The 15,491-nt window shown below is 40.3% G+C and overlaps 1 protein-coding gene across 1 annotated transcript in view; it reads right to left on the bottom strand.

Annotated features, from left to right (window-relative positions):
* Window positions 1-14,034, bottom strand: part of RAB3IP (RAB3A interacting protein) — a 38,229-nt gene extending 24,195 nt beyond the window's left edge. The window contains exon 1 of the mRNA XM_060777470.2: window positions 13,924-14,034. Coding sequence (XP_060633453.2) covers window positions 13,924-14,003 — 80 coding nt within the window. The 5' untranslated portion in view covers window positions 14,004-14,034. The remainder of the gene's footprint in view (window positions 1-13,923) is intronic.
* Between the last annotated feature and the right edge of the window lie 1,457 nt (window positions 14,035-15,491).

Genomic DNA, 15,491 nt, shown 5'->3' with positions numbered 1-15,491 from the left:
TATTTCAAAAGCTTGAAGACACAGGGCTCCCCATTTCACTCAGTGCCTATGTATTATGGAAATTTAAAAGCTAATTCTAACATTTTAATGCACTACTTGACAAATCCATGTCTGAAATTTAGGATTTTCTGAGTATTTTATATGAAAATCCCAACAGAAGACAGTGTCAAGTATGCCAGTTGTTTTTCCCATAAGAATTATCAGCATAACTGAAAACACAAATCAAGGCTCACTGCATGTCATGACAAATCTATATGAAGTGGTGACAAGGGATATGGAAGTGTCATATTCAGACATTTTCAGAAACCAAGGCTTTTACTCGAAGAGTCTGGCATACACATACCTAACACTGAAGAAGGTACAAACAATTTGCAGTAATGATTCAATGTTTTTAAAGGCAGCACTGTAGATAAAAGGTATCCATATTTTATAGTTCTGTGTTATCTTAGATGTCAGCTGCCAGCAAAAGACAGAGAGCAGCAGAAAGGAAGACCTGATTCTAAACTTTGTTAAAACAGGGTGATCCAAGCACGGCAGAAATCATTCCAATCCAGAAACAGTCATGTTCACTTTGTCTCCAAGAATGCTACATACTGCTACTGAATTGGTTCAGATGTCATAGTAAAGGAAGATATATCGTGATGACACAAAGTGTTTGCAAGTCTCAGTTCATGCTTCCCTGCTCCTCTGTGACTGCAAGGAGCTCAAGAGCTGCAGCCTTATCCAGATCTGACAAATTGTAGTCATATAATTATCATTTTGTTCAATACTAAAACAAAAACCTGGACCTCAAATCATAGGCTATGGAGCTGACCTGTTTCATCAAACCAAAAGTGCTCAAAGCAGGAATGGCAGCTATGCATGTGATTGGACTGCAACTACCCATCATACCTAGGCCAAGGATGAGGAATGTGAGGAGAAAAGGTTCCCCAACATCTAGAAGACCACAATTCCCACGAGTTTAGATGTCATATGCAACACTGAACTGAGTCCAGCTGACAATGAAAAGACACATTTCCAACTTCCCATTCACAAGTGCTGCTATACTGAAACTACACCTGACCCATTGTTGACTCTAGTATGTAGTGTAACTGTAGCATTAATGTGCTAGAAATAGCACATTATTTCTTTCATTTGTGTGGTTGGGATTTTGGGGGGATGTTTAGCTTTACAATTGAATTTTAATTGTATTTTTATTTTATTTTAACTTTTGTATCCCTGAAACAAATATTTAATTTTTTAATTTGTTTGTGTTCAAATGTATATGTATTTGCATTGTTTTTAAATTCTATTGTGTTGTGTAGTGCCACTGTTAGCCACCTTAAATCCCTATGAAGAGATAAAAATAAATACATAAATAATTTTTCTTCAATTTTCACTCTTTCTCTTCAAATGTCCTTTCTTTGCCATTACAAGAAGGGGAAATAACTGGCAAGAGGGGGACATTATACAAGTTCCCAAAACACCCTTTCCCAAAGATGCTCCATTTTCCCTTCCCAGTACTACCCAAATCTTCTATTCCATGTTTATTGAGCATGATTCTTATCCAGTTGTTTAGGAGAGGTTGCCCAATTAGATCGTTCATCCAATATTTCTTTTTATACTTATGCCAACTCTTCCCTCATTCTTGCATTGAAATCTGCCAAGAGATGAAGGAATATAGTCTTAAATTAATACAAGAACCAATTTTGTGCTTTAAAAACACACACACACAGCAATGTGTTGCTACAATCCCACTTTGGAAAGTGCATCTTCTAAAAGGATCTGAGTCACTTCCAAAATAATTGTCTTGTGTGTCAGTGCTGTTAAAATGTGACAAAACCCGAAAGAGAAACCAGATGTATACAAGAGTCATTATAGTTTTACTACAATATGAAAATCTAGTATGTATAAGTCTCAGTGAAAAGCCAGTGTATGCCTCATGTGTAAAGAGAACCTACAAGGAAATTCATTATTTATATGTGCATTAAAATGACCGAGTTTTCCCCACAAGAGTGCTTTGAAACACAATTTAAGTTGCAAAAATGCCAAAAGTTAAAGAAAAAAGAAAAAAATCATGAATTCAATGTGTTTAAGACTCATCCGTGCATTAGACACGTGATTATTAAATGGCATTATGGATTTTAACTTGGTACAGACTGGAGTTCAGGAAAATAAGGACCTAAGGGGGACAATCCAGTATGCAAGAAGTGAGACAGCCTACATTTTCAGAACACATCTATGATACAGTTGTTTAAAAACACCTCAGAATGCAATGGAGTGGGAATGCACATAGATAGATGGATAGATAGATAGATAGATAGATAAGATAGATAGATAGATAGATGGATAGAGAATGCATCATATCCAAAACTATCATATCCAAAAACTAGAACTGAATACTTATCAAAGCTCGTTCCAATATACATTTCCCCATCTATATGCTAAATTAATATTATTTAGAAAGACATGTGGTGCTCTAGGATATGTTTCAGGGAAAACAACTGCAAAACCACTAATGAGTACTCCTTGTCCAAGAAAACCCTATGAAATCCATGTGGTCACTATAGGTTGACAGGTAACTAGAAGGTGCACACACAAGCACAAACACTTTCAAAATTTAAATTTAAAATCTTGTAGGCAACTATGACCCCATTTCCCTTTTCTGTACAATATATTATCAAGTGCTACCAACTCTTTCATAGCCACACGACTCTTATGATCTATTATAAAAAATGAGGAAACTATAATAAAATGTACTGATTCTTCCATTTCAAATGCAAAAATATAACCAAGAATATCAAGGTAGAAATCTGCTTTGAACTGGATCATCTACACTGCCATATATTCCAGTTCAAAGCAGCTAATGTGGGATTTTGTCAGCTGTGTGGAAGAGACCCCAGTCTTTCTAAGTTGGTGGTGCTTCTGCCCCAGGTTTGCCACCAGCACCAAGTCCTCATGTAAAAGAAGAAAATCTGGAGAACTAACCCAGAAATGTACAGGTTTTCATTCTGGCTGCCCAATAAGCTTCTACTATAGTATTATTCTGGAGTATAAGTTCAGATTTTGATATTTTGGTTCCCATGCCTTATGCAAAGATGGTCATCAACAGATTCACAACACACACATTATAATATTCCAAAATCCCCAACTTATTTTAGTAGCAATGCTCACTTAAAAGTTAACTCTGACAGGGCTTGTTTACTGGAGGGATTGATTCCCTGGTGAATGGACTGCAAGCTCACAATACCTACAGACAAAAAAGCCCTAAGTGACTCTCCCAGTAGACCTTCCTGATATAGGGTTACTTTGTTATTCTAGGATTCACAGATGTCTGGAAACCATATGCCAATAATATAACAGATGCAGTGTGAGAACGTAACACATACAACAATTATTGTTGTTGTTGTTGTTGTATTTTTTCCCAGCTTTGTCTCTCTACCTGGTTACTCAAAGCAGCTTACATTCAAAGCATTTCCATACATACAATCTTGAGCACAACAACCTTCATGAATACAGGAATTTTTCATGTATTCTAAAAGGGTAAAATAAGACATCAGATGTATTTTTAATGCTGTTGGCAAAAATAGTTACATTTTATTTGGAAAGCACCTTTGATTGATTTGTATTGAACTCAAGTGATGATTCCTGGAAGCTTGCCAGATTCCTCTGATTTTCATCATCGCAGCCCTTTTATCTTTGCAGCCCAGATCCACAACATTAATAGTACCAGCTGTCGTGAAAAGCTGCTTCAAAAACTCTCTCCCTTTTTGTAATCATTCATTTTTTAAAAAAAAAAAATGATAACCTACTTTCAAATACTAAGTTCAGCAACAGCAACCATTCACGTCTCTGGAGAGAATGCTTCTAGAACATGGCCATACAGCCCGGAAAATTCACAGCAACTCAGTGATTCCAGCCATGAAAGCCTTCGACAACATATTCATTGAATTATTACCAACTTACAAATTACTATATAACAGAAAGAGGCAATGATTCCACATATCTTTTCATGAAGGAACAGCAGTGCAAGCTGAAGCATTTTTGTGTAATTTATGCAAAAGAAGATTAAGGAAAAGCTTAAGGGGCAAAAGTTGGACTATTTCTGCGAAAAGCCAGTTTTAACCGTTAATTTTCTATGGAGTTGTTGTTTTAAACCCACACTGCTGCCAAAAAAGTCACCTGGAAAGAGCTGTATCTCCTTTGAAATTCAAAGAATGTACCCTATGAAATTAATGAGGTTACTATAAGTCGACAGGCAACTTGAAAGCACATACACACATAAAAAAATCCTTTAACTTTTCAAATATAATTTTATCTGCAATACATCATCAGTATTTATTGCCCTCTAGCAGAACACAGACATTATTTTTCCCCAAAACAAAGCTATAGTTCTTTTATTAGTACTATTTTGAGCAAACATGATATGAATTGCCAAGAATGTTCAGTTTCTCCCAGGTAACCTTTATTTTATTTCATAAACCAATAAAAAGCCTACATTTGTATATAAAGTATAGCTAAAATATGAAAAAGGATTATGTCCTTTATGGAAGTACCATGGTTCACAGGAGAAGGCATGCGCACTCAACAAACCATGCTCAGGCCCCATCTACACTGCCATATAATCCAGTTTCTGAATCCAGATGATCTGCTTTGAACTGGATTATATGGCAGTGTAGATCCAGCCTCAGTCCTTAGCAGCTCCATGTGGTATATAACATATCCAGTATTGGCAATGAAGCCTGACTGACGCCACTCAGCTACACTGATCAATGGAAGGTTCTTACATATCAGTGGTTCCCAACCTTTGGGCTTCCAAGTGTTTTTGGACTTCAGCTCCCACAGCTCCTAACAGTTGGTAAGATGGCTGGGATTTCTGGAGTTGAAGTCCAAAACACCTGGAAGCCCAAAGGTTGGAAACCACAGTTATATATATAGCCCATAGGATCCTTGCTTCCTTACTTACTCCATAGTTCCATGCACTAAATATATGTCTGATGTCAAACTGTCCTGAAGATCTACCAATCTACTATGCACCTACTCCACCTAACTAATGGCTGATTGTGAGGACCAAATATAACTAAGAGAAATTCCTCAATACAGGCAATGCTATGAATTTAGCAAGGAAACACAGCAAGGGCTAATGACAGTGTATATTAGGCAACCAAAATACAGCTTCATGATCACATGTCTCCTACTGGATGGAATCCTTCCACTAGAGCAGTGGTTCTCAACCTGTGGGTCCCCAGGTGTTTTGGCCTACAGCTCCCAGAAATCCCAGTCATTTTACCAGATGTTAGGATTTCTGGAAGTTGAAGGCCAAAACATCTTGGGACCCACAGGTTGAGAACCACTACACTAGAGGGATCGCTGGATCTATTATTTTAGGCCAGAGGTTCTCAACCTGTGGGTCTCCAGATGTTTTGGCCTTCAACTACCAGAAATCCTAACTGCTGGTAAACTGGCTGGGGTTTCTGGGAATGGTAGGCCAAAACACCTGGGGACCCACAGGTTGAGAATCACTGTTTTAGGACGAAAACCTGAACTCAACTGTAAACATCAGCCATGACAGCTCCTAACTATTATTACTGACTCTAAACTTTTCCATTCTACAAATTAGTTCCTCAACCAAGTTACAGAGTTAATCTTACTTAGTCCATTTAGAATATAGTGTTAAGAATAACTACAGCTGGAAAATAAACATAATTGGCGTGAATTTTTCAAATAGCACAGCAACAAAAAATGGAAAGGCGGCAGTGATTTAAACAGAATACACATGACATTAGCTTCCTCACTTAACAGCAACACAGTACAACCTCTTTAGATGCAAGACTAGTAGCTAAGACTTCACCTACCCACATCCAACAAAATGTCCTAGAAATGTCTAGGAATGTTCTAGGTCCTCCAGGCAATTCTATGGCATGCTTTCAACAGCGGTAATTAATTATAAAGCTGGAGGATCTATTCTAGCACTGTGCAGGTACAACTGCACCAGGAGCTCCAATTTTGTTTGCTTTGCATTTAATGTTTGTTATAGTCCCAAGTTTCAGGGACTCTGCAGATAGGTGGCTTCTTTTGGCTGCAATCATAGAGCAAGCCATCTGTCAATTATAGTTAGGTTCCCTGGTCCCGCCCCCTTTGAGTTTTTGGAGCGAATAGGAGCCTTTTTGGTTCAGTCCACACAGAGCAGCTTTCCATACAGGACATGAAACCAAGAGCTCCTGTAGAAAGCTTCGTCTTCTACGGCTTGGCCGGGGAGATATACAGTCTACAGCTTGGCCGGGGTTATACAGTTCCACAGCTTGGCCGAGGATCATACAGCCTTACAGCTCCTTTGCGGAGGGACTTCAGCCAGCCATCACCGAAACCTGAACTCCTTTTCCCTTGGAAGTCTACAAAGCTCTGCTTGGTAAGGGTCACTCGCGGAAGCCAGACGCAGTTGGTATCGGGTGCAGGGGCTCCACGCCAACAGAGGCAAGTACAGACTGTCCAGATTAGAAGTTAAGGATTTCCCCATTAGTTAATTACAGTTAAGAAGATAGTGCCTGTTCCCAGTGAACAAGATTGCAAGAGCAAATAGACTGTTAAGAAAGCTTGAAAGTACCTGTTTGTTTTCCTTAATAAAGAACTTTGTTGAACCTTTAAGTATTCTAGAGACTGTGTTTTAAGGAAATCCAAAAGCCTTTAATCTGAGGCAGCCCCGGCGTCCCGTTGGGCACACAGAATTTATGTCCTGTCTACAGTTTTATGCACAGGCCCAGCGTGCGACAGCACAAGCACATTGCAAGGAATTTGTAAAGTCCCCCAGGGCAATTCTATGGTAACATCCAGCAGAAGTTATTAATTTCAATGGAGTTCACTATTACACATGTTTTCCTGTTTCCACTGGAAGTCAAGAGATGTATTTCCAGCAGATAAAGGACTTTTAGTTTATTGCTAATTTTTCCACGAGGCAAAACAAAATTCCACATGTGCTCCTATACCTATCTACACAGAGTATAGCACAACTGCTGAAAGGGAAGCAATCAGGTGGAGAGGCAAGGAAAGACAACAGCAGACCTCCTCCAGTGAGAATCTCTTCCTCCCTCTGCCCTGCCACCGTCTGAGTGTCAAATGTCCTATAGAAAGGATTCAAGAGGGAAAGTAAGTGAGAGAGAATAACACCAGACACCTTTCCTGTTTCAGAGGGAGTGTCCTCTTTCCTTGGAGGGCAATCTACCAGCAGCTGTGTCACGGGAAAGATCCTGAAAACACAGCATACTATTGTATCGGTTTACACCAGGTTCAATTTTAGGCAACCACGGCAAGAAAATAAAATAAGCAATCCATTCCAAACCACTCATTCCTAAATATGGATAACTGTTCTAACAATATTCATTGTGATTTTTTGTAATGTTAATTCACTTTGGAAATTTTAATATAACTAAACTGAGAGAGCTAGCGTGGCATCGTAGTTTGCGTGATGGACTAGGACAGCATTTCTCAACCTGGGAGTCAGGACCCCTGGGGGGTTGCCAGGGGGTGTCAGAGGAGTCGCTAAAGACCATCAGAAAACAGAGGGGTTGCCAAAGACCATCAGAGGGGTCGCCATCAAAAAAGACCATCTGTTGGTCATGGGGGTTCTGTGTGGGAAGCTTGGCCCAATTCTATCGTTGGTAAGGTTCAGAATGCTCTTTGATTGTAGGTAAAGTATAAATCCCAGCAACTACAACTCCCAAATATCAAGGTCTATTTTCCCCAAACTCCACCACTTTTCACATTTGGGCATATTGAGTATTAGTGCCAAGTTTGGTTCAGATCCATCATAGTTTGAGTCCACGGTGCTCTGTGGATATAGGTGAACTACAATTCCAAAACTCGAGGTCAATACTCGCCAAACCCTTCCAGTATTTTCTGTTGGTCATGGGAGTTCTGTATGCCAAGTTTGGTTCAATTCCATCATTGGTCAAGTTCAGAATGCTCTTTGATTGTAGGTTAACTGTAAATCCCAGCAACCACAACTCCCAAATGACAAAATCAATCCCCCAACCCCACCAGTATTCAAATTTGGGAGTATTGGGTATTTGTGCCAAATTTGGTCCAGTAAATGAAAGTACTATACATCCTTTATATCAGATATTTACATTACGATTCATAACAGTAGCAAAATAATTATGAAGTAGCAATAAAAATAATTTTATAGTTGGGAGTCACCACAACAGAAGGAACTGTGTTAAGGGGTCACAGCATTAGGAAGGTTGAAAACCACTGAACTAGGATGAAGGAGAATTGGGATTGAAATCCCTGTTTAACCCAGTGAATAGTCTTGGCCAAATAATACTTTCTCAAATTCAGAAGAAGGCAATGGCTAACTCTTTGCAACAAATCATTTTAGAGTCGCCATACATTTGAAATAACTTGAAGACAAACAACAACAAGTTAAGTTACAGCTCCCTGGAATAACACATTTCCTATCCATGAGATATATGCAAATATAATTAACATTTATTGGAACTATGTTATGTATTCATGTTAATAAAGTATAATATACAGTACTTTGCAATGATCTATTGGTGGGATCCCAAAGAAGTTTCTTGTGCAAACAGACATTACAGTTTCTCTTTAGCGAAAAGGACGCACCTCCACCAAATGCTGCCCCTTTAGACAAGATTAAGTATCAGCTGCAAGTCAGACACACATTAGTTATTTATTAAAAGCATAATGCAGAGTATAAATTATTTACCCCCATTATTCTCAAGGTAATGTTAACCTAACATAACAGAAATCTACCACTAGTAACAGGAAAATAAGGACACTCACACACAAAAAGGTTTGATGTGGTCACACAGAGAATACATAAAACATAGATGAAGTGTCAAAACTTTAAAAAAGGAAGAGGCATAATTTTGCTTCGTCTTTTAGATACCCAGTCTCCCTGCTTCATGTATAATAGATTAAACTTGTGAGGTAAATGCATGCATTAGCCATCTTCCTTCTAAGTTAAAGGTAATTTTCAAGGACTATATAAAAATTCTTCCTCTCCCGGGTAGTTTTTTAATTAATATATTAATATTGCCAGCAAGGAAAAGATGGCACAAAAAGTTAAGAATTTACCATTTGTTCTGCCTAACCATCTATTCAGGATTTTTAGGAATCATGTGCCCTTTTTTTCCTTCATCTAACATAATTTCAGACTCAAACTCTATTAATTTAAATCGATAGTACTTGCACTATTGATATTTTAGATATTATCAACCCAGTACCAGAAGAACCTTTATTGTAGGTGGACATTATAGCAAATATGTCAGTTTTAAAAATATTTGGTGGTGGGAAGATGAAGGAAATTAATCGGAAATTTATTTATTTATTTACATTTATTTACATCACTTATATCCCGCCCATATCAGCCCGCAGGCGACTCAGGGTGGTCTACATATCGGCACAATTCGATGCCATCAATACAATACAAAAGCAAAAACAATTAAGTGCATTTAGACAAAAAAGACAGTGCAATAACAATTTAAAAAGAGCTATATCCTCTCATTCCAATCCTCGTCCATTTCATCATCTTGGCCATTCCTAGGTCATTCTCCATCTCAAGCTTGACTATCTATTCCGGGGTTCCGAATGCCTGCTCGAAGAGCCAGGTTTTCACTCTCTTATGAAAGGTCAGGAGGGAGGGGGCTGATCTAATGTCCCTAGGCAGGGAGTTCCACAGCCGAGGGGCCACCACAGAGAAGGCCCTGTCTCTCGTCCCCGCCAAGCGTGCTTGCAAAGCAGACGGGATTGAGAGCAGGGCCTCCTCAGATGATCTTAACTTCCTGGAGGGTTCGTAGGAAGAGATGTGTTCAGATAGGTAGGCTGGGCCAGAACCGTTTAGGGCTTTATAGGCTAAAGCCAGAACTTTGAATTGGGCCCGGTAGCAAACTGGCAGCCAGTGGAGCTGGCGCAGCAGAGGAGTTGTGTGCTCCCTAAGCGCCGCTCCTGTTAGCAACCTGGCTGCTGCACGCTGGACCATTTGAAGCTTCCGAGCCGTCTTCAAAGGCAACCCCACGTAGAGCACGTTGCAATAATCTATGCGGGATGTAACCAGAGCGTGGACTACCGTGGCCAAGTCAGACTTCCCAAGGTATGGGCGCAGCTGGCACACAAGTTTGACAATATAATGTACTTTACATTTAATGTAAAACTGTCATACTTATATAAATACTTTCAAATACAGAGTCAGCAGGGTATAGTGGTTTGAGCATTGGACCGTGACTCTGGAGACTACATAGTGGAAATAATGCAGTTTGACACCACTTTAACTGCTATGGTTCAATGCTATGGGGTCCTGGGAGTTGCAGTTTGGTGAGGCTCCAGCAGTCTTTACAAGTCTAAAGATCTTGTAAAACAGTGATTCTCAACCTGTGGGTCCCCAGATGTTTTGACCTTCAACTCCCAGAAATCCTAACAGCTGGTAAACTGGCTGGGATTTCTGGGAGTTGTAGGCCAAAACACCTGGAGACCCACAGGTTGAGAACCACCGTTGTAAAACTTCAACTCTCACAATTTCATAGTATTGAGCCATGGCAGTTAAACTGGTGTCCAGCTGCATTCATTGTATAATGTAGATGCACTCTGATGTTCAAATTCCCACTACTCAGCCTTGGAAACCCACTGGATGACCTTGAGCAAGTCACACTCTCTCGGCCTAAGAGGAAGGCAAAGATAGAAACTCTTCTGAACAAATCTTGCTAAGAAAACTTTATGATTTGTTTTAGGATCTCTATTAAGTTGGAAATAATTTGGGACACTCAACTTTCAAACAGCCAGTGTTTGAATTGCAATGTTTGTTTACATTTCGGCACAAAGCTCTCTCATTTTACCTAAGCTCCACATTTACTACTCTGAACTCCGTATTTACAGTTAGCAACCACTGCTGTTTATCTCACCTATTAAATTTCCCTTATAAACTTTCAGATAATTTAATTGCTGTTTCCTTACGCATATCTGTCTGTATTGATCTCCAAAATCATACGTCTCAGTTAAGAATCTAAACTCAAAACACCTGTGTGTATACTAAGTAAATTGGTTTAGTTTACGACTACAGTATTTCTTCGATTCTAAGGCCCTTTCCACACAACTGAATAAAATCCCACACTTTTTGCTTTGAACTGGAATATATAGCAGTGTGGACTCAGATAATCCACTTCAAAACAGATACTGTGGGATTTTCTGCCTAATTCTGGGTTACATGGCTGTGTGGAATGGCCCTAAGACACCATCAATTGTAAGATGCACACTAATTTCAGTACCAACAAAAAAAGATTCTATCTCTCTCTCACACACACCATCCTGTTTTTAGAGATGTTTATATGGAGGAAAGTGCATCTTGGAACGGAAGAAATACAGTATGTAGATATTTTTGCTTTCAGCTGATAGCACAAGGAAACTGGCATTCCTCACTTGCCAAGCAAGGAATGCAAGGAATGCAAAGCTGCCAATTTTGGAGAATAGAGTAGACCTTGGGAGGCCGGAAATTATTAAGGTGGCCACAGGCACAAGGATTTGTATGCGTATTTACAGGCTTCATGTGTCACACTATGTGGACAGTGGCTTCCTAGTAAACAAAACAAAGGTTTCCACAGGCAGTCTGTGCTAGGAAAAAACCAAACTGTCCCATATGGCACGTTAAAGACTAATGATATTATTGAAGTGCAAACGCCCATAGACTACAGGTCATTTCATAGAGCACATGATGACTGTATATGAATTAATATCTTCGAAAATCTGCTAGATTTCAGCAGCTGTTATAAAAGCAAAGCAGCTTATTATGTGACAAAGCTTTTTTAAAAATAAGGAAGAACAATAGATGCTAGGTGGCCATCCTCCTCTTTTCTAACAGGACAGGTTGAATATCCCTTATTCTGAAATCCTCCAAAACAGAAAACTGCCCAAATGGGTGGCTGGTATAAGGTTACATAGTTTTTAATTTTGTATGTATTTAATTTTTATATAAATATAAAACAATTATTTTTATATAAATATAAAACAATTACATTTATATAAATATAAAACAATTATATTTATGTGTTGTCGAAGGCTTTCATGGCTACAATTACTGGGTTGCTGTGCGTTTTCCAGGCTGTATGGCCATGTTCCAGAAGCATTCTCTCCTGACATTTCGCTCACATCTATGGCAGGCATCCTCAGAAGTCGTGACGACTGTTAGAAACTAAGCAAGTTAGGTTTATGTATCTGTGGAATGTCCAAAGTGGGAGAAAGAACTCTTGTCTGAGGCAAGTGTGAATGTTGCAATTGGCCAGCTTGATTAGTATTCAATGGACTTGCATCTTCAAAGCCTGGCTGACTGCTGTCTGGGGGATCTTTGTTGGGAGGTATTAGCTGGTCCTGATTGATTCTTGTCTGGAATTCCCCTGTTTTTTTTAGTGCTGCTCTTTATTTGCTGCTTTATTTCTTTATTTTTAGTAAATAAAGTTTCTTGCTAGTTTCCAACAGACCTCACAACCTCTGAGGATGCCTGCCATAGATGTAGGTGAAACATCAGGAGAGAATGCTTTTGGAACATGGCCAGACAGCCCGGAAAACCCACAGTAATCCAATTATATTTAAATAAATATAAAATAATTACATTTATAAAAATATAAAAGAATTATATTTATAGAAATATAAAATAATTGTTTATAGAAACATAAAATAATTATATAAATATAATCATTTATATTTAGAGAAACATAAAAATAGTCATAAAAATACATACAAATATATAAAATAAAAATATTAAAATAAAAATACAAAATACAAACTTTCGGGCAGGTCAATGAACACAAACTAAGCTTTAGGTACAAAATAATTTTAAAATACATTGTGTACAAAATGACCTTTAGACGATACATATATGAAATATAAACTGAATATGAAATATAAATATAAAATGAAATATAAAATATATGAAATATAAAATGAATTTTGTATTTAGATTTAGGTCCCATCTCCAAAACATCTCATATAAAAATGGAAATATTTTTTTAAAATGCCAAAACACTTCTAATCCCAAACATTTTGAATAAGAGATACTCAACCTCTACTGACAGCCTGTGGAATACAAGGTAGAAAGAAAGAAACATAAACAAATCCTGGGGCCCTTCCAGACAAGCCCTATATCCCAAGATCTGATCCCAGGTTTCGTTTATCCCAGATTATTTGGCAGTGTGGACTCATATAATCCTGTTTCAAGCAGAAAACCGGGGATCTGGTATTGAGAAAGAGGGCCTGTCTGGAAGGGCCAAATTTACGACTGATGCTACGAAGGGTGCACCTACATTATAAAATTAGTGTGTTGTTCATTCGTTCCCGACTCGTAACCTCATAGACCAGAGCTCCCTGTCGGCCGTCACCACCCCCAGCTCCTTCAAGGACACCTCTTTGACTGCCATGGCTGGATGCTCTAGAATCCTGGGAGTTGTAGTTTTCCAAAGGCCTTTCTCTCCCCAAGAGGTCTGGTGCCTTGCCAAACTACACACCCCTAGGATTAAAGTGGTATCAAACCGAATTAAATGTACAGTGTAGCTGCTCCCCTATGCATATCTCCTCCACCATTGCATCATTCTCTCCATCTGATAAACAAGACAAGGATGGAGAGCAGCCAGACTGAGTAGGGAGGGGAGGGAAGGTGGCCAAGGTGACTCAGGTGTGGAGGGAGAAAGTGGCATCACCTGGATCCGGATTAGATATTGCTGGGGAAGGAAAGGGCAGGGAGATTAGAAAGGGAGAGAGAGAGATCTAAATGGGAAGACAGGGAGAAAGAAAGGTGACCCGGGTAAGGAATAGGTAAGTCCATGGATTGAGGGCTGGTTCTCCCCAAACATACCTTTGGGGAACAGGTTGCACATAGGGAAGGAAGGAAGGAGTCCCCAAGGCTGGACAGTGGGGGGGGGGGGGGGGGACACAGGCGTGACCTACCTGCGGAGGTGGTTCCCTATGGGTGGGCAAGAGGAGGGAGAGAGGGAGGAAGAGGCTGCCTCTCTTCTCCGGAGGCTCATTCCCGAGACTGAGGCTCAGCGGCGGGCGCGGCTACGCATGCGCACTCAGGCCCCAGCCACAGGGAGGAGCCGTTTGGAGTTTAAGGAGGAGAGAGAGAGAGAGAGAGGAAGGAGTTCTGTTTAGCTCTGGCATGGTCCAACTTGGGCCCTCCCTCCAGGCGTTTTGGACTTCAACTCCCACCATTCCTAACAGCCTCAGGCCCCTTCCTTTCCCCCTTCAGCCGCTTAAGCGGCTGAGGGGGGAAAGGAAAAGAAAGGGCTTGAGGCTGTTAGGAATGGTGGGAGTTATTTATTTGTTTATATACCACCTTTCTCACCCCTGGGGGACTCAAGGCTGTTTACAACATGTTGTTGTTGTTTATTCATTCTGTCGCTTCCAACTCTTCGTGACCTCATGGACCAGCCCACGCCAGAGCTCCCTGTCGGCCGTCACCACCCCCAGCTCCTTCAAGGTCAAGCCAGTCACTTCAAGGATACCATCCATCCATCTTGCCCTTGCTCGGCCCCTCTTCCTTTTTCCTTCCATCTCCCCCAGCGTAATTGTCTTCTCTAAACTTTCCTGTCTTCTCTTTGGTTGTTCATTCAGTCACTTCCAGACCAGCCCGCGCCAGAGCTCCCTGTCAGCCGTCACCACCCCCAGCTCCTTCAAGGTCAAGCCAGTCACTTCAAGGATACCATTCATCCATCTTGCCCTTGGTCGGCCCCTCTTACTTTTTCCTTCTGTTTTCTCCAGCATCATTGTCTTCTCTAAGCTTTCCTGTCTTCTCATTATATAGCTAAAGGACTTCATCTTTGCCTCTAATATCCTTCCCTTCAATGAGAGAAGGATATTAGAGGCAAAGATGAAGTCCTTTTCCTGAAGTATCGACTGGTTGGATCTTCTCGCGGTCCAAGGCACTCTCAGAATTTTCCTCCAATACCACAGTTCAAAAGCATCTCTCTTCCTTTGCTTAGCCTTCCTTATGGTCCAGCTCTTCAAGGTCAAGCCAGTCACTTCAAGGATACCATCCATCCATCTTGCCCTTGGTCAGCCCCTCTTACTTTTTCCTTCCGTTTTCCCCAGCATCATTGTCTTCTCTAAGCTTTCCTGTCTTCTCTTTGGTTGTTCATTCATTCAGTCACTTCCAGACCAGCCCGCGCCAGAGCTCTCTGTCTACCGTCACCACCCCCAGCTCTTTCAAGGTCAAGCCAGTCACTTCAAGGATACCATCCATCCATCTTGTCCTTGGTCGGCCCTTCTTCCTTTTTTCTTCCTTTTTTCCCAGCATCATTGACTTCTCCAAGCTTTCCTGTCTTTTACTTTGGCTTTCCTTTGTGGCCAAAGTACTTCATCTTTGCCTCTAATATTCTTTCCAGTGAGAAGGCGGGCTTTATTTCCTGAAGTATGGACTGGTTGGATCTTCTTGTGCTCCAAGGCACTCTCAGAACTTTCCTCCAACACCACTGTTCAAAACCTGTGTCTTCAGAGTTGAAGTCCAAAACACCTGG

The sequence above is a fragment of the Anolis sagrei genome, chromosome 5, assembly GCF_037176765.1.
Source record: "Anolis sagrei isolate rAnoSag1 chromosome 5, rAnoSag1.mat, whole genome shotgun sequence".
Taxonomy (NCBI): domain Eukaryota; kingdom Metazoa; phylum Chordata; class Lepidosauria; order Squamata; family Dactyloidae; genus Anolis; species Anolis sagrei.
The sequence above is the reverse complement of the archived record's forward strand: the minus strand, read 5'-3'. Positions and strand labels throughout refer to the sequence as shown.